The sequence below is a fragment of the Paroedura picta genome, chromosome 2, assembly GCF_049243985.1.
Source record: "Paroedura picta isolate Pp20150507F chromosome 2, Ppicta_v3.0, whole genome shotgun sequence".
Classification (NCBI taxonomy): Eukaryota; Metazoa; Chordata; class Lepidosauria; order Squamata; family Gekkonidae; genus Paroedura; species Paroedura picta.
The window spans coordinates 58790253-58809072 of NC_135370.1; the positions used below are offsets into that span (position 1 = coordinate 58790253).

At 38.7% G+C, this 18820-nt stretch overlaps 1 protein-coding gene across 16 annotated transcripts in view; it reads left to right on the forward strand.

The window, feature by feature from the left end:
• The window catches only part of NCKAP5 (NCK associated protein 5), a 768088-nt gene that overhangs the window by 606989 nt on the left and 142279 nt on the right, over positions 1 to 18820 (forward strand). For 12 of the 16 annotated variants that reach the window (XM_077320257.1, XM_077320242.1, XM_077320245.1 and 9 more), the window contains one exon: positions 17031 to 17141. The exons of 2 other annotated variants lie outside the window; for them this stretch is intronic. In XM_077320257.1, the coding sequence (XP_077176372.1) occupies positions 17031 to 17141 (111 nt within the window). The remainder of the gene's footprint in view (positions 1 to 17030; positions 17142 to 18820) is intronic. 2 more of the 16 variants (XM_077320247.1, XM_077320249.1) reach the window with 1 other exon arrangement.

The following is an 18820-nucleotide window of genomic DNA, read 5'->3' on the forward strand; positions in this document are numbered from 1 at the left end:
TAACAAGTCTGTGGAAGCAGAAGCAGACTCTCTAAGTCATTGTTTAATATTTGGTGGTGGATTTGCCTTGTTAACAGGATTTTCTGGTGTACTTGTAACTCCCTAATCTTCCATACAAATGTTCGTAATATCATCTCCTTGTTCTTTGTTTTGAATGTTGTCTGTTAAGTCTCAGTAAACCCGCTTGAAGGATTTGCCAGCAAAACTGGCAAACTTCTCTTAATGCAGGGCTTTGCATTTGAATCCTGGAGTGTTGGTTATTTGGTTTTTTTCCTATTTTTCTTAAGAGGTGGGGGGTATCCCACAAGCTTGAGCCTTTTAAACAAAATGTTTACCCTGCCAAAAGAGCCAGAAGAAATAAAAGAAAGAAAGCTTGGAAATCATCAAAGTAAAATTTGTCTTGCAAAGTACTTTGGCTGTAGAAATAAAAGGAAGAGGAATCAAGTTGACTTAAAATACTGCATAAAAGCCGCAAGCCTCTCTTTTCGTTATGGAATGATGGAGCCTACTTGGATATATTTGTATAGTTAATCCTTAAGCATTTGTTTTATGCATATTCCTACTGTTAACACTAGGAAATATACATTTGCAATTTCGTTCCCCAAATTTTAAACAGCTTTTGAAAGCACTAATAAATAAGTTTCCTGATGACTTTTTTTTATCTCCAAGAGACGTTTCATATCTTTAGAGTCTCTTGCAATAGATATTTTTGAAAAATACCTTATGGGTATCAAAAGCAATGTGGAAGAATGCTGTGGCCATGTATCAGGTAAATTAATTGCATTAAAACTATCAGGCAAGAGGGGTGGCAGCCCAATTACAGACCCACTGTGCATTAAACAAGTGTCTAGAATGGTGTGAAATGTAATGGTTGCTGAAGCAGCAAAACACCATGACCCACAGGGTTGGATTCTGTCATGATTTTACGTAAGTCATCATCATGCTGTGGCAAGCAGTATCAGGTGGTATCGCCATACATCTGCTGTCATCATGCACAACATAATTCTATCAGCATTGCACAAGTGTGAAGAGATGTAGTGAGAAAGACATGGCTAGAGAAAAATATGTTGTTTTTGACAAGTATGACTGCCTCAAGTGACATTAAATTAGTGGTACATTATACCGCTGATACCTGCAGCTTAATAAAGCACATGCTTGAGATTGTAATACAACTCTTGGTGCACCATAGAGACAAGAAATTAATGTGCTTTGACTCTTACCATTTCATACCACAGGCGGGGAATCATATCTGAATACTCCTCTAGATTTTCTAAAAACACTTTATGTACATTAAAACTGTTTCAAACATTCACAGCCTGATAACATTTTAACATAATAATTCCTATTTTGATTATGTTATCTTTCAGAAATAGTTACATATATACTCATTGTACTGCATTTGGGACTGCACTAAAGTTGAGTTTTGATATAGCACTATGGGGCAATCCACACTTTCAGTCTGCCCTGAGATGGGAAGATGAAGAAGTGATTATTATGAGGAGAAGCTTTTGCTGGTTCTAATTGAATTGCTCAAATGCCTGATGCTTCTGTTACCTGCCAGATGTTAACTATTCTCTATACCCATCTATTGTATTCCTATTTTTCCTTTAAGAAAGATCAGAACTTGAAAAAATATTAAATAAACAATAGTGTGAAAAATTGAAGAAAATTCAGAAAAAAAGAGATTTAGAATGAAAAACATAGGACCCAAAATAGTCTAAAATAAAAAGGTGACCATTGAGAATGGAAAGATATTACATAATTTTATTCTCTGTATATATGCCACCTGTAACTTCATATGAATGTAATGATAACTTTCCAAACAGTTTGTTTGTCCTAGCAGGTGATTTTAATATAGGAATAGAGGCTGATGATGATTATTTAATCGGCATGGTCCTAACAATGAACATTTCCTTAACCCCTTATGGTTTTGCCAATTGTCAAAAGATGTTGCAATAAATACCAAGAGCTTTAAGTTGGCCACGTTTGTTATCCAAAGGAATTTAGTAAGTCTGAATGGCCACCAGAGAATTGATTCAGGTAGGGATTTCAAGGAGCTAGTGTCATAGATTATTGTTTCTTCTGGTCTCAGATCAATGGCCAGTTTTCTGGGAGTTTTGTCCTTTGGGGACAGTGATCATCTCCCTACTGCTTTCCCCAGGAATATGCCTTTTGACAAACTATGTAATCTGGCAAATCTGTACATCCCAGAATCAAAACTCCCTATGTCACATCCACTGGAATGACAACACTGCTCATTTGGCCCAAGATATGGTGGCCTCTCCAAAGGAAATCATTGCTTAAGTCTGATTTACCTAGGTGTTCTCTCACCATCTTGTCCCATCTTCAAACCTTTATAATCTAAAATTCCACCTGATAGTTTTCATTTTGTGAGGCCCCAGGTTCCCAAGAATTCCAGTACATGGTTTTCAAAGAGTGCAGAGAGTTAAAGTGCAATAATATTATACTTGTTCTGAGGGAATCTTGTCTCTTAAGAGACACTATAGAGAAATAGGAAGGAGATCTAGCATAGGAACTGGAGACATTTCATTTTGGCTGTAAAAAACTAATGACAATTCCGCATTTGGGGCAATACTTAATTTGGGCACAAGTATGCATAACAGTATAGAGCCTCTTGTGGCGCAGAGTGGTAAGGCAGCAGAGATGCAGTCTGAAAGCTCTGCCCATGAGGCTGGGAGTTCAATCCCAGCAGCCAGCTCAAGGTTGACTCAGCCTTCCACCCTTCCGAGGTCGGTAAAATGAGTACCCAGCTTGCTGGTGGGTAAATGGTAATGACTGAGGAAGGCAGTGACAAACCACCCCGTATTGAGTCTGCCATGAAAACGCTGGAGGGCGTCACCCCAAGGGTCAGACATGACCCAGTGCTTGCACAGGGGATACCTTTACCTTTACCTATGCATAACAGTATTCCCTTCTGCATTCACCCAAGTGGTCTGGAAGTCATATTTTAAAAACCTGACTGCTACTCTGTTTGCTAATTATATTTCTGAGATACTTGAACCTGATGGCCCTCTTCCTGATTGTCCTGAAGAGAGTCCTCCTCAGTTTAAAGGCCTTTGCCCAGGGAAGGCCATTGGAGCAGACCTTATCTCAAATGAATTATTCAAATCAAATCCATTTTGATGGGCAGAGATCCTAGCTCTGCTATTTTTACAAATAAATATGCCTGGGATCACTCCAAAATTTTGGAGGCACACAATAATAATTCCTATCTTCAAGAACCCCAGCTACTATCATCAAATTAGTTCATTATTTTGCTTAGGCTGATTAGCTTAAAAAAGGGTAATATTTGGGTTCCAGGAGCAGATAGGGGTTGAGAAGGGTAGCTCAACCTCGAACCACTGTGTAGTTCTATATCATCTGATTAAAATATATTAATTGTATTAATTTATTTTATTAGATTTATTTATTAGATTTGTAGGCCACCCCTCCCTGACAGCATTCTCTGTTTTATGCACCCTTGATCTGAAAGGGCCCTTTGATACCATCCCTAGAACAAGAATATGGGAAAAGCTACAAGACATCACAATTGATAGAAGGCTGCTATAGCTTGTGCAGCAACTTCATGTGGACCTTACATGTTCAATAGATGTGGTGAGCTGACCATCTATTGACTTGCTTTAATGAGTTTTGTCATCCTCCCCATTAGACCAATTGCAATATTCCAGTTCTGCCTTACACTGATGGCACTTCTCTGCTCCCCTGGCCGAGAGTTGGTCTGCAGAGATCATAAAACATTTTTCTCAGAAGATTGTGTTAAGGGAGGCCTGAAAATAAACTACTAGAAAACTAAAGTAGTTGTTTATCTCCCCTCCCCTCCCAAAAAAGAATCCTCCAGTGTTCAGATAAGCTTTGAATGGAGAAAGAGCGAAGGAGTTTTCATTTGGGTATTCTTTTCACATCTAACCTAAAATGGGGGCCTCATCAATCAGTGATAAGAAGAAAAGCAAAAACTTGTGCCAACAGCATACTAAACTCCCCCCCCCCAAAAAAAAATGCTGATGGGAACTATGTTCCAGTTGCTGTTCAAGTCTTTAACCTAAAAGTAATTATTATTATCCTTTATAGAGTAGCCATATGGATTGCTGAAAGAAAACTTTTATAAGCCAATGTGGCTTATGACTATCTTTGTGAAACTGCTGGCTCTTGATGATAACCTGTGTTTTCATGTGGTGTTTACTTTGATGAGAAATCACCAAAGCTCTGACTTTAGAACACGTATTCATCCCAATGTTTGGTATTCTACTTCCAAAATATTTTCCCTCCTATACCTATCTGTGGTCTTCCCTTAAGGCTGTGAAGGGTGTTCATTTTGGTCAGACTCCTCAGTAGTTATGAGGGGGAGGTTTATGCATATACCTTATTCAGATATAATCTGCCCCTGTCCTTCGATAAGATCAATATGATAGTACATATCCTTTTGGAATATCCTTTGTAAGTTAATGTCAGGAGGCATTATATTTTACCATTTTTGTAAGTTAATTTGGACATGTATTCCTATGACTTAGTTTTGTTTTTTGTTTTGTTTTTTCCTGACAGGGATCCAAAGAGAACTCTAGCAGTTACAAAAAAAAAATGTTTGGTTGTTCGTTCGTCCGTTCATCCGTCCGTCCATTAGATTTATATTCTGCCCTTCCCAGCAAGCTGGCTCAGCATGGATAACAACAGAATAATGGTTACATGAAAAATCAAAACATCAGTACAGTTAATATTAATTAAAATAAATTAAAATAATTAAAACATTCCTTAAGAATGCTGTTGTACAGCAGTATCGAACACTTACCAATTAATTTCTTATTTTCCAGGGTAGGGAAGGGGGAAGAGCTTGTGACTGTTGGAACATAATTTTAATGCAAAATCTTTTCCAAAAAAGAGTGTAAAAGGGTCTGTAAAAAATAAAGATCCTTTGAGATCTCTAGGACAAACACTTGATGAATGAAATGGCTGAGTTCAGGGTCTGTTACTAAAGTAGTACTTGCATACAGCAATAGATACGATAAGTTTCTGGTGAAGATTTGCATGCAGTGGATGTACTAGAGCTACATTATTCTAGCACTAGTATGTGAAAAGTAGTAGGAAAGTGTGCATTTAATATACAGTTGTTGTTTTGTTGTTGTTTTCAGTTTAGACATTATCAATAACCTGCCATTGCTGAAACTTCTCTGAAATACACATAAATCTGTAGCACTCTGAAGAACTCAGGGAGTCTTCACCCTCTGGGAGTCTTTGAGAAGACACTCTTGAACATTATGAAATACCTGTGGTTATGCAGCATATCTCTGTGTGCTCTTCCCCTTAGTGGGATTCCTGTTGGTCAGGGCCAGGGCACAATAATAAGGGACAGCTGTTACTGTAGAAGTACTGTTCCTAATGCAATGCTTCCTAGTAGTGAAGGTAACTGTTTACCTATATATAAAAAAGAAATGAATTGTAAATAGTCACAAGCCTTCTTTTTCAGTTACCATTTCCCTGTCCTGAATTCTGTATTAAAAGGTTAACAGAATGTTTCCTGTTAATTAACCAGTTTTTAATCCACAAGTGGACTTTTGTCTTATCCCATGATGCTGAGTTTACTTAGGAGCCTTTGATGAGGAACTTCATCAAAGGCTTTTTGGCAGTCTAGGTAAACATTGTCTACTGGGTCACCCTTGCCCACATGTTTGTTCACCCCCTCAAAGAACTCTAAAAATGTAGTGAGACAAGATCTTCCCTTATCGAATCCATGCTGATTTTTCCTCACTATTTTTTGTTCATCAGTGTACCTAGTAATTCTATCTTTAATAATGATTCTACCAATTTACCCATCATCACAGCTGGATTGACCAGTCTTTAATTTCCCAGATCTGTTTTTGAAGATGTGGGTTACGCTGGCTACCTTCCAGTCTTTGGGAACTGAGGCAAGTTTTCAGGAGATTGCATATTTTTGTTAGGAGATCCACAAGTTCACATTTGAGTTCTTTCAGAAAATTTGAATGTATGCCACCTGGGCCTGATTATTTGTCATTTTTTAATTTGCCCATCAGTCATAGGACTCTCTCTTATCTCAATCCTTCTCAAGTCTTTCAACATTCCTCCTGTAATCAGTGGTTCTGGAGTGGGCAAGCACCTCCCATTTTCCACAGTGAAGGCAGAAGCAAAAATGTAGTTAGTCAAAGCCTGTGCTCCCACAAGCCTTCCACCGTTTAAAGGAATCCTTCTTACCTTTTACTGCTTTTGGTACTTCGTTAATCATGGATACCTTTCAAAAATATCTATTTGTACCTTTCCTAACTTGTAGTATGCATTTTATTGGAGCTTCCAGGGTTGTAACTTTAGTCTCCAAGTGCCCTAAATGGATTTGACCCTCCTTACCTTTCAGTTTCTTCTTCACAATCCCCCTCATTGGAGAGGTTACCCCTTCTAAAGTTAAATGTGGTTGTGTTGGTCTTTTGGAATAGTTCCCTATTTATATAACTACTAAATCTAATAGTTTTTTGGTCACTGTTCCCAATTGGTGCTGTCATGTTCATATCTCTCACTAGGTCCTGAGCATTACTTAGGACCTAATCCAGGATTCCCTCCTCCCAAGTAGGTTCTGTGACCATCTGTTCCATGGCACAGTCATTGAGAGTATGCAGAAACCCATTCTCTTTCTCCTGTCTTGAACACATATAGACTCAATGAATGTGTGAATAGTTAAAAATTACCTATTATGACAGCTATTTCATCTAGCTGCTTTCCTAATTCTTTTGCTGTTTTCTAATATTCCTCTAACTTTTGATCTGGTGGGTGATAACAAACTCCAAGAGTAAAGTTTCCTTATGGGCATACTATTTCCACCATAGAGTTTCTGTAAGCAAATATATTTCTTAGATTCTCAATTTTACTGGACTGTATACGCTCTGCAGAGCCACTCCACCTCTAACCCTTCCTTCCCTAGCCTTCTGATATAATTTATATCTTGGAATCAGTGTATCATACTGATTATCCTCAGCCCACCACGTTTCTGAAATGACCACGATGTCTGTGGTCTTATCTAAATGGAATAGTAAGTGTTCCAGTCCCCTCAGTTTACCTCAGACACTTCTAGCATTTGTATACAAAGATGATAATTTCCCAGATACATTAGGCCTGCAACTGTCTTCCTGTGACCTCTAGATTTTGTCGGGCAGTCAGCATTGCCTGTCACCCTCTTACTGGCCAGTCCTCATTCATTTCCCTTTAGAACAGTAACACCTGTTCCTTTATCTTTTAGAGATTAGCCAACCCAAACTAGAAACATTCCGTCTCCTATCAGGCTTCCTCCAAGATTTAGTTTAAAAACCTAATGGCCACTTTTTAAATTTTAATCACTAGCAGCCTGGTTCCTTCTCTGGACAAGTGGAGGTTCTCTTTTGTACAGGTTCTCATCCATGGCCTGAGACTCCTAATTTGGGCCTGGTCAAACAGACAGTACAAAGTCAATCTAAAATCCAAAATCTCTAGAAGGAGGTGTTCCAGCAGCACAAGGCCCAATGAAAAGAATGGCAAGGAAGTAAGGCCTAAACAGAAGGATCGGAACTGGGATGCATGATCCTCCTTTAAGCTAGACGCCTGCAGATGGCCTGATGTTGTTTGTCCATTCAGATCATGTATTTCTGCAGCTAGCCAATATTCACAGTAAAGCAACTTACCCATACCCAGGGTTCCTTGTGCTTATGAGATGGAATGTGAGTATGAAACTCCCTCGGCGTCTCTGACCTTGAAGCTCCCAGGCCCATGATCTCACTTGCACCAGTATCTGACTCTCTCATCCCTAACCTCTCTTGCAATTGCAAGTCATTGTGATATTAATTTCCCAAAGAGGACCCTTTGGTAAGTTGGCTCGAGCCAAAAGCCTGAGCCAAAATTTGACAGGTCAAGAAATGACTCTTGACATAGGTGGTCATGCATTTTGCCCTAGTTTTGCACACACACCAAAAGTAATTAAAATAAGAATTTAAATAAATACTTTAAAAACATATATACAGACTTACTCATAGTGCATGTGTGTGAGTGAATTTTAAAACTTCTTATGCCAAATGTATCTGTGACTGCAGAAGTCTAATATCAGTAATGGTCTGTCTGTGAGTACTCTCAGTGATTGAAATCTTTATTGCAAATACCATTTTATTTCCTAAGTTGTTTCTCTCATAGCAAGGTTATTTGAGAGATTAATGTTCAGGACAGGCTATTGACTAAGCACATCTGTAGACTTTTCAGACGTCAAAGTTTGACCCTTTTTGTTTGGGCCTTTTGTGAGTTGTTTTGTTTTTCTGCTTGAATTGGTTTTCAAAATGAGAATTAGAAAAAACACATCTGTAAATTCTTAACTACTCAGATCCAATCTGTTTTATCCATTGATTGTCCAAGCCGACCATGACCCGGTATCCAATTAGCTATTTAAAAAGAACTGATTGAATACATATCCTAGATCAATCCTTCTCAAGAGTTTCCACATTTGAAAGCTTTGAAAGGGCTCCAATGCAATCTGAATATTTTCCCTAGATTAATCTTAGGTGAAGATTTCCTGTAATGCATCTCATTAGTACTTATCTTAGTACTAATTTATTCTCCCACATCTTGTATAGCAGTGGTCCCCAACCATTCCGAGGCTGGGGACCGGCAGGGCATCGGGCTGTGCCCGCACGGACCGGCCGCACCCGCGGGCCGCGCCCACGCATCGGGCCGCACCCGCGGGCCACGCCCATGCATCGGGCCGCGCCCGCACCGCGCCCGCACATCGGGCCGCGCCCGCACGATGCCTGGCCCGGCCCTGATTCCCTCTCCCCGCCCTCCCGCAGTAAGAAGCTTCCCGGGCCGCAAGCTTGCGGCCTGGGAAGTTTTTTACTGCGGGGGGGGGCGGGGAGAGGGAGCCGTGGCCCGGCGCCATGGCCTTCGCGGCCCGGCACCGGGCCGCGGCCCGCAGGTTGGGGACCACTGTTGTATAGGATCACTTTACTATTAATTGTGTTTTGAAGTCCTTCCTCAGAGTTCTCTATATAGAAAAATTGGTCAAAGAATAGATGTGCACCTAATGTGAACTGGGAACTGTAAGGTCCCATTGTAAGAAGGAGTGTTATGGTTTAGGTTTTGCCTTGGGTACAACCCATAAATGTTTTTGTTGAGATAACTCTGTGATGTGTAGGTTTGAAGATCCCTGAGAACATGAATGAGGTATAATACGAGATACAAGTCTGAGGAAGTGTGCATGCACATGAAAGCTCATACCTTGAATAAAACTTTGTTGGTCTTAAAGGTGCCATTGGACTTTAGATTTCTGGTCATACAGTGCTTGTTCAGTATACCATATAGGGTAGTAGTTATTGCTATCTTAAAATGAATTAATTTTTAAGAGATGCCAGTAGACTTTTTGAGGCTTCCAGTCTGCCTACAAATACATAACTTCCTTCCCTAATTTCCTGTAGTCATCTCCCTTGTGTTTAGGTACAGAAAAGATATATCCCTATTTTCATAGTGTTCCACTATGGTAGCTGCCTTTTAAGGAATTACTAAGATAAAAATATAACACGTATACATGGAAACTATTCAAAACATCAGAGACAAAGAGTCTAAGAAAGACACCCATTGCTACTTTGTGCTTGGCTTATCTGTGTTCTAGACTGAAGTTACTCACAATACCTTTTGTCTGCATTATTTCTACTGTATAATTCATATACCAAAGGGGGTGGTTGATGTCCTGTTGTTTGAATGCTTTGGAAAGAGACATGAAGGTTTTACGTCAGACTATGTCACATGAAGCATTTGCCATCTTTGTAAATTAAATTAAACTGGTGATGCCAAAAAATGGTTAAAAAAGAAGTGATTGGCCAATTGATATAATTAATATAATTGTACTTAATAGAATTTTATGTGCAGTTGGCATATATAAATAGTTGGAAACTGCCTCCAGTTGTTCAACATTAACCATTGAAAAGAAACTTGTGATAGAGTGATTTCCCATAGGCAAAATACCTTCCAATATTTATTATTTCAACTTTTATACTGCCCCTCTCAGACTACTCATCTCAGTGTGGTTAGGACATGGATTTAAAACTTTGGTTAGAATAAAATAGTGAAATATATTAATAGTTTAAAATTAACATGTTAAAACCAGAAAAACAAAATATAAGCACTGCTAGATATTAGATTCTTGATAGTGGGTGGTTCAATAATATGAGGAGGCAGTTCTTGTGGGGTGGGGTGGGGGGCAGAGGGAGGCCCAGTCAAATGTTTTAGGTGTACTTTCCGCAGGTCTCAACCGTAAGCCTGATGGAAGAGCTTTGTCTTGCAGGCCCTGTGGATTTATTTGCTAAGAGCCCTGATCTCCCCCAGGCGATCATTACACTGGGTGGGAGCCAGGGCCAAGAAGGCCTTAGGTCTGGCTGAGGTAAAGCATACTTCCTTGGGGCCAGGGTCCCTCAGCTGGTTAGTGTTAGATAATTGCAGCACTCTTTAGGGAACATATTAAGAAAAGCTGTCCCTCAGATTAGAAAAGAGAAAGGATAAAGGTTTAGAAAATTATGCATGGGATGGAGAGAATGGACAATGAGAAATTTTTCTTCCTTTCCCAAAACACTAGAATTTAGAGGGCATTGACTGAAGCTGATGGAAAGTCGGTTGCAGACAGACAAAAAGAAAAACTACGTTACACAGAGAGTGATTAAAATGTGGAATTTGTTGCCAGCGGATTGCTACAAGAATAAGCAACTATCAAAGGGGATTAGGTAGATTCATGAAGGATAAGTCTATCAGTGTCTACTGGCCACGGTGATTGAGGGGAAACTCCACATTCAGAGGCACTAAGCCTTCAAAACCCAGAGCCAAGAGGCAACATGAGGAGAAGCTCAGCTTCTATGCCCTGTTGTTGACTGTCCAGAAGAACTGGTTGGCCACTTTGTGAGACCAGATGCTGAACTAGATAGACCCTTGGTTTGATCCAACAGGGATCTTCTTATGTTCTTATATTTCTGTAACAGAAAAAAGGTATATATGGAGGAGGGGGGATGAAGAGAGCATAAATTACAACAGTATCCCATCTCAGAATCTTTTTTAAGTGTAAAAATATCAGCCTCTTTTAACGCCCCTGCTCTTGAACCTCGTAATCTTTGCTTATGCATAAATGTTCTGGCTTTCCAGCTGGCTTTCCTGTGACTAGAGCAGCTGAACATCCTGTTCTGTTTTCAGACTTCCTCATCTCAAAGCTTACTTCACCTCATCTGTTCTAATTGTTTCCCCTTATTCATCCTTGTTACCACAAGTCATGTTGCCTTCATTGACTTTCTGTCTTGCACACCTTATTTAGACTGTAGGAAAGAAGGGACCAGTAGCAATATTGTTATGATATAAAATTTGCAAGTTATTTTCACAAAGAAGTTCCTTCAGAAGGTCAGGATAAACTCTGAGGAACAAGTGGATCCTATCACAATAGATATGAGCTAATAGTCTGTTTTTGATTCCTAAATCCATTTTTGTATGGATTTAGTATGACTAGTGGTGTGTGTGTGTATAATCTTATTTCACAGTGTGACCTTTCCGTAGTTCTGAATAATATGATAGAACATTAAATCAATGCATATTTATAGCTCATTGGGTTGGACAGATCTGCTTTGGTTGCCATAGGAGGAAGCATAGGGGAAGGGCTCATGGGGATTGATGGTTCAGGTTGATCTCAACCAAGTGCCTGGCAGAGGAGCTCCCTTTTGCAGGCCCTGCGGAACTGTTTGGGATCTGTTAGGGCCCTAATCTCCTCTGGGAGTTCATTCCACCAGATGGGGGCCAGGATGGAGAAAGCTCTGTCCCTGGTTGAGGTCAAGCAAGCTTTCCTGGGGCCAGAGAGCACCAGGAAGTTGGAGGTGGCAGAGCGTAAGGCTCTTTGGGGGGTGTAGGCAGAGAGGCAATCCCTCAGGTACACTGTGCCCAAACCGTGTATGGCCTTAAAGGTAATAACCAGAACCTTAAGTCTAAATGTACCTATGACAAAATGGAACAGTCTCCTCTGAGTTTAGGAGGCAACTTATTTTAGCATTTTTTTCTATCCTCCTCTGACCCAGTGCAGAATCTCCCAGATATAGGGGGAAAGCAAAAGTAGGGAGAGAGTGTATATGTCTTACAAGGAAAACAGATATTTGTGTAGACAGCAAAAATATTACGAACAGCAGGAACACCTGTATTTTGAAGACATCAGTTTTCTTGTGCTATTTTGTAAAAGTGGAAGGATTCTTCACCACAGATAGCCCATGTATTAGTATTATAAAAAACAAAATCTCCTGTATGCCATTTGTCTCATAGGACAGGAATAGTAACTGTATGGTTGATCCTGGAATACATATGTTAGAAGGACTGTCTTAGCTTAGCAAAAGCAGGTTTCACCATTCCATTGGAAGTATGGTCAGGAATTTAGTTTTAAGGTACGTAATTGCTTTATTTTCAAGAAATTAGTATTTTTTTCTTATTAAGTGTATTGCTAAAGGTTTCAGTGCATCTAAGTCTACCTTATAAAATACGTAGCTAGCAAGGCTCCAATATTTTGTTTTGTCCTTTCCAGTTTCTTCCAGCAGCTGCAAGATACTTAGATCTTGAAACAGTAGTTTAAGTTAGGCTGATACATAATTTTCTTACCTAACTCAGGGGCAGGAGGTATGAAGACAAACAGTAAAGGGTGATATCACTTTCATACACATCCCCAAGAGATTTTCAAGGGATGAAGCTGGGAGACTTTGTAGGAAGTGAACAGGAGAAGAAATGGAAATATCATGTAATACAAAATGATAAATGCTATTACTTGTCTGCAAACAGGGCTTCTGCCTTTTCCTGGTTATACCCAGCAGTTTGCGTGTTCTACAGCTATCTGAATAAAGGTTTTTGCTTCTCACCCTAGTTTCTTCATTGGGCATTAGTATACCAAGTCCCAAAACCTATCTGATTTAAAATTACATCATCAAAAGTATATAGATAATATGATCCCTGGTCGAACACATGCTAAAAGGTTGCATGTATGAGGTTAACATCTCCCAAATGACTAGATAATAAATATTGTTACACCACAATGAAAAACATATTGAATGAAAAAATTCCAAGGCATTTATATTTATGCTATGGTGTGTTAAAGAAAATATGGTCAGAAATGTCTAGAATCTGTAATATCTATTGACTAATGTAACTATTTAACTATTTAACTATTTATGTTGTAAACTGCCCTGAGACCTATTGGAGAAGGGCGGTCTAAAAATTAAATAATAATAATAATAATAATAATAATAATAATAATAATAATAATAATAATAATAATAATAATAATAATAATAATAATAATAATAATAATCCTATATAGGAATATGGGTGTGATCCTGGATGTCTCCCTTTCAGTGGAGTTTCAGGTCACCAGGGTACCCAGCTGGCATTTTACCATCTACACCAGGCGATGCTACTAACATCCTATCTGTCCCCAAAACACCTGACCAAGGAGGCAGCTTTTAATAATTTAAACTGGATAAATTGTGTATGTGGGAGGGTATATTTTATATTGTTGTCACCTGCCCTGAGCCTGCCAGGAAGGGTGGGCAATGATGATGATGATTTCGTTCAGAAGGACAGTTTCTATTAGACTGATTATTATGAAAAATCAGATTGAATTAATGTCTCTAATGTTCCTAAATCCAATAAGTGGTTGATTATTGCATCCTGGCAAATTTGCAATCACATGCCAATGTTTATTTATAATTTGTTTAATTTAATTGGCTAAATGTGTGTATTTTGTCTCATTTATCACTGAAAAGGGTACTTCTACAAACCAACTGGGCTTGATTATTTGCATGCTGTATCACTCTGTGGGGATATCCTTAATTCAAAACTTGTTTTTCTAATCTATTGTATTCTTTATAATAATCTTCTATCCTTATTGAATTACATTTTAATCTTTAAAATTGTCCATGTGGGAGATTATAACCTAAATGAGTTGAATGGAGTGATGTAAAGTGCAATGGTGATTTTTTAAATCTATTGTTTCACAATCGTCAGAGACAATTCATTCCTATTATTCCTATGTACTTCTGTATCTAAAAATGGAAGAACTGTCCTACTCTAGTGAAAAGAAGACTTAATGTTATCATGAGTTGTATTAGTCCATGAAAAAATGCTTTTAGTTTATCACCATCTGCAAAAAAACAGTTTAGGAAAACTAGGAACATTAGAGACATTAATTCACTCTGATTTTCATCATAACCAGTCAAATAGAAATCGTCCTTCTGGACATTATAAATATGGTAATTGTTCTGAGTGCTCCATCTCTTTGGAGATGAAAAATTTTAAACATCCTCAAGGTGTGTATACAACTGATTTATTACATTTTACAAATTTCAATACTATAAGAACAATATATGTCATTTCATGCCCATGCCAACTTCTATATGTTGGATACAGTTTGGCTGGAACAGGGTGATGCCCCTTAAAAAAGCAACTAATAGAAATTGGACTAATGTGAACTCCTGTAAAATAGTCTTCAAGATTAATAGCTGGTGACGTTTAAATCTTTAATTGGTATTGAACAGAAGCCAGTTAGCATTTAGCAACCTGGAATATGAATACAAGAAAACTGCATGCAAAGGAACATATTCTATGATAGTGCTAGGGTGTGGCTGAAAGAGCAAATGTGGTGGCCATCTTGTACAGACTGCTTTGATGTGGGTAATACTGCTGCCCTTCTAAAACATCTTCCATTGCGGCTGTACTTGAGGATTCCAAATTTGCGTTACAGCATAGTGACAGCCCATGTCTTCCTGTAGCAATGAAAACCTTGGCTATGATTCATTAAGATTGTGTTCTCTGAGATTCCTGGCACACGGTTTTGGAGTGATAGGCGGTTTGGAGATGAGGTAATCTTGCTGCCATTGTGACTGTCATTGTCATTCTTTGTCAGCTAGTGGATGCACAACAAAGTTATCTCAGTGGATCACATATTGTGGGTTTTTAACTGTTTTGAAGACAATTGAGTATTAGGGGTATGCATTTGGGTTTACCCAACTGAAAATATACCCCCAAATCACCTTATCAGTATTTTTCAGGAGGAGAAGGGGAAAAAATCCTTCCCAAAATTCAGGATATATTCAGGAATTACTGGCAAAACCATGCTGCCTTGCAGAGCTCAAGCAGAGTCTGCGAGGAAAGCTCATCCTGCAGGATCAGCTCCTGAGTGGGCTCTGTTGGGCAGTCAGTCTAAACTGTGCTGCCCAGCATAGCCTGCTGGGTGAGTTCTCCCTGCAGGATCAGCTATTTGGCAGCCTTTGTTGAGCAGTCCAGTTTAAACTAGGCTCCCTAACAGAGCCCAATCTGAGCCTCCGGGAAGAGTTCTGTCAGATTGGCTGCTTGACAAGCTCTTTTGGTCAGTCCATTTTCAAGGAACCATCAGGCTTTCACTGATTTTTAGTGGCTTTGCCACTGCTGTTTTTCCTTTAGTGTTTTTCAATTCAAGTTTATTGGAACCCCTCCCCCCAAAAAAAATTCAGGATTTGGGGGGGGGGTGATGGAAACAGGACCCAAATACTTTACTGGTAATGGGATCTGGGCTTTTGTGGGAATCCTGTTTTTTAATTTTTCTGGTTCCAATATGCCCGCATTGAAAAATACCGAGAGGAAAATATTGCACACACCAGTACCCAGCTTGCTTGGGGGGGGGGGTAAGCGGTAATGACTGGGGAAGACACTGACAAACCACCCCTTATTGAGTTTGCCATGAAAACGCTAGAGGGCGTCACCCCAAGGGTCAGACATGACCTGGTGTTTGCACAGGGGATACCTTTTACCTTTACCTTAGTTGAATATATCAGGAAAAGGTGTATGTAGGACTGTGAATTTTGATAATTACAATTATGTTTTAAAAACCCATAGAAAGTGGTAGTATCTGGGCACCAAACAGTTTCCTGAGTCTTGTTTTAAAAAGCAAGCATTTAGCCCTTCAGGTTGGCAAAGTTAGGCGTCAAGGTGTATGGAATACGCCTTGTGAAAGATCCTCTGTTACTAGAGTGGTGCTTCATTGCCTCACTTATTTCTTTGCCTATTTCTCAAGAGCAGAATAAGTAAAATAAATTATACAAAATGAGCAAGGTATGCAAATATGCTTAGTTTGCATGATTTATTCTGACTGCACAATTGAGATTTTCTCCACACAGAATGTTTACTCAGTTACTAAGGGCAGATTATACACACTCATTGTTATATGACCTGCTACATGGCATATATTGCCTGGTTTAGGATCTTTTAAAGTTATCTGTCAAAGAGCTATTATTTACATAAATTGTGAAAGTTATTGTATTTACAATTAAAATACACCAGGTTTAATGCTCACATAAAGTCTTGATAATTAGTAGACAGATTTATATGAGGGAAGTGGCACCAGTTTAGCACTCCTTCCAATCAAAACTGAAAGAATTGAGTATGTAATTGAACAGTGTGTGAATATTAATGCACAAAATCCTCTGAGTCCCTACCTCCCTGATGCAATTATTTTCTGTTCACATTAATTGTTCCTAACAGATGACATTAATGACTTTGAGTTAAATGTGTGCAGGGGAGGGCTGTGCAAGATCAACACTGTTCAGACTTGGAGTTTTTTTTTTAAATTATGAAGGCTGTAATAAGTGCTAACTAAAAATATAGTTGATGGTATACTAAATGTTAATATCTTTTTTCTTATGTTAAGCACCAGTGCCAATCTCTGTAGACAAATGCATTTGCACTTGTATTAATTTGTCATCATTGTATCTAAAGCAGCGATCAGTGATAAACTATCATAAGCTGGAAAAACTGCCCTTGCTCTTTCATGAATAATCAGCTCCTCTTTATACTGCAAGCCCTGGACTCAATACACAGAGAAATTAGGACAAAAATTCTTTTACCTTAGGGATCCTTTTCCCCACTTGCAATTTATCTGCAGTGGTTGGGTTTTTCAGACTTGCTGATCTTCTGCGTACTTGTCAGATGTTTATGCTTTGGTCATTCCATTATTTCCCCCCCAGAAACTTCATTCATGCATCTTAGATCTGTCATCTGGGGACTTACTTTCTGAGGAAGAAACGAACAGAAGTTTGCTACCATCGCAAAGTGCTGATGTTCATGTTCACGTTCATGTGAGTTTTCCTTGGATTTGATTTCTTCATTTAGTATAGTTTTACCTCTCTATGAAATATGATTTAATGGGACAACCAATATTCATCCTTGAACTGAATGGTAGTGGAAGGAGAGAGAACAATATTTTCTTCTCTTTCCTGAAGTTCACTATCTTGTCCCTAGCTGAGATGGGAAGTAAAAAAGTGCCACTCTTTGCAATAAGGCATAAATCTCGGCAGTGTCCCCAAGATACCTTTTGGGGGTATTGATTACATCTCAAACTTTCTGAGGAATGGTCAAGGAGCTTTTTATTAAAACCAGTACACCGTATTATTCATCCTAGTTTTATGATATATTATGTATGAACTTTTAAAAATTCATGGGCTCTGCAATTTTTTTTTCTTTTGAGATGGGCTTAGCTTTGTGCTTATTTGGCAGAACCTTAACTAGTATGGCTTTCATGTTTCATTGAAAAAGCAAAATGTAGCTCTGAAAAACAAAGACATTATATAATGATAAAATTAAAGCAAATGGGAACAAAAAAAACCCCTTCTGTACCTTTTATGTTAAGCTGCAAGAGAGTCAACAAAAATGTGATTTGCTATGGTATGATAATACATATCTAAGTAAAAAACAGCCATTGTTTCAGAGGTTCAAAAGGACGTTAATGATTTACCATGCAATCTGTAATTTAGCCTTCAGGTTAGGTTATTGTAACTGTGCAGTTTTTAGCATGGCAATAGTTTGATTCAGACAATTGTCTTTCCTTCCTATTAACAATTATATGTTTAAATGATAATCTTCTAGCCAGCTTTTGTGCTCTGATTATATTAAAGCTGATGGTTTAAAACCCGTGATTAGAAAAAAAAAATCCAGTCATGAAATGCAAATTAATGCCACTGAACAAGTTAAATGTATGTAATTAATGCACCACAAGGGTAATCTTGGATATATTTTAAAGGAAATTTGAAGAAACCATTAGGATGCCATGGGAGGTAGTCAGCTACAATAAAAGAACTACATTTCAGGAAGAAATCTACTGATACATGAAAAATAGATGATGTTTTCCTCACCTGTCCCTAATATTTGCATATTACCTTTCCGTACTTAGTTATTTATCTAGATGCTAGGGTTTTTTAAAAAATTCTAAAAGTACAAAACTGAACTGACCAAATGTGTGGAATGGGATTGAAGTGTTCTGTATATGGCTTCTTGAGAATCTAAACCCCATTTTTAAAAAGTTTTCTGGCTCTCAGGCACTATCCCTGCGATGCAGAACTCATTTTCCACATTTGTGTGAAGAGGGCTGCAGCTTAACTTTAATAAATGTGCAGCAATAGGCTTTCAGTGCCAGCATGAATGCTACTTATCTTGGATGCTTTAGGCTGATGCTGCATTGAACAGGGGGTTGAACTAGGACCCTTCCAACTACTCCAGATGTAACAACAAACCATGGTTTGTTATTATTTGGAGAACCTTGGATACCTCCTTCTCTCATTGCACACTTTGATTCTTGCCCCTTCCTTTCATGATGTTTTTTTTTCTATCATCTAAGCCAGTGAACTATGGTTTGTGCATGACTGCAGGCCAGAACCAGCATTCTGCAGCCATAAGTAGTACAGTCCAAATTCTATGCATATCATTTTTATCCCACCCTTTTAAAATGATTGTTCTACACTGTCCCTTTCCATGGACTACA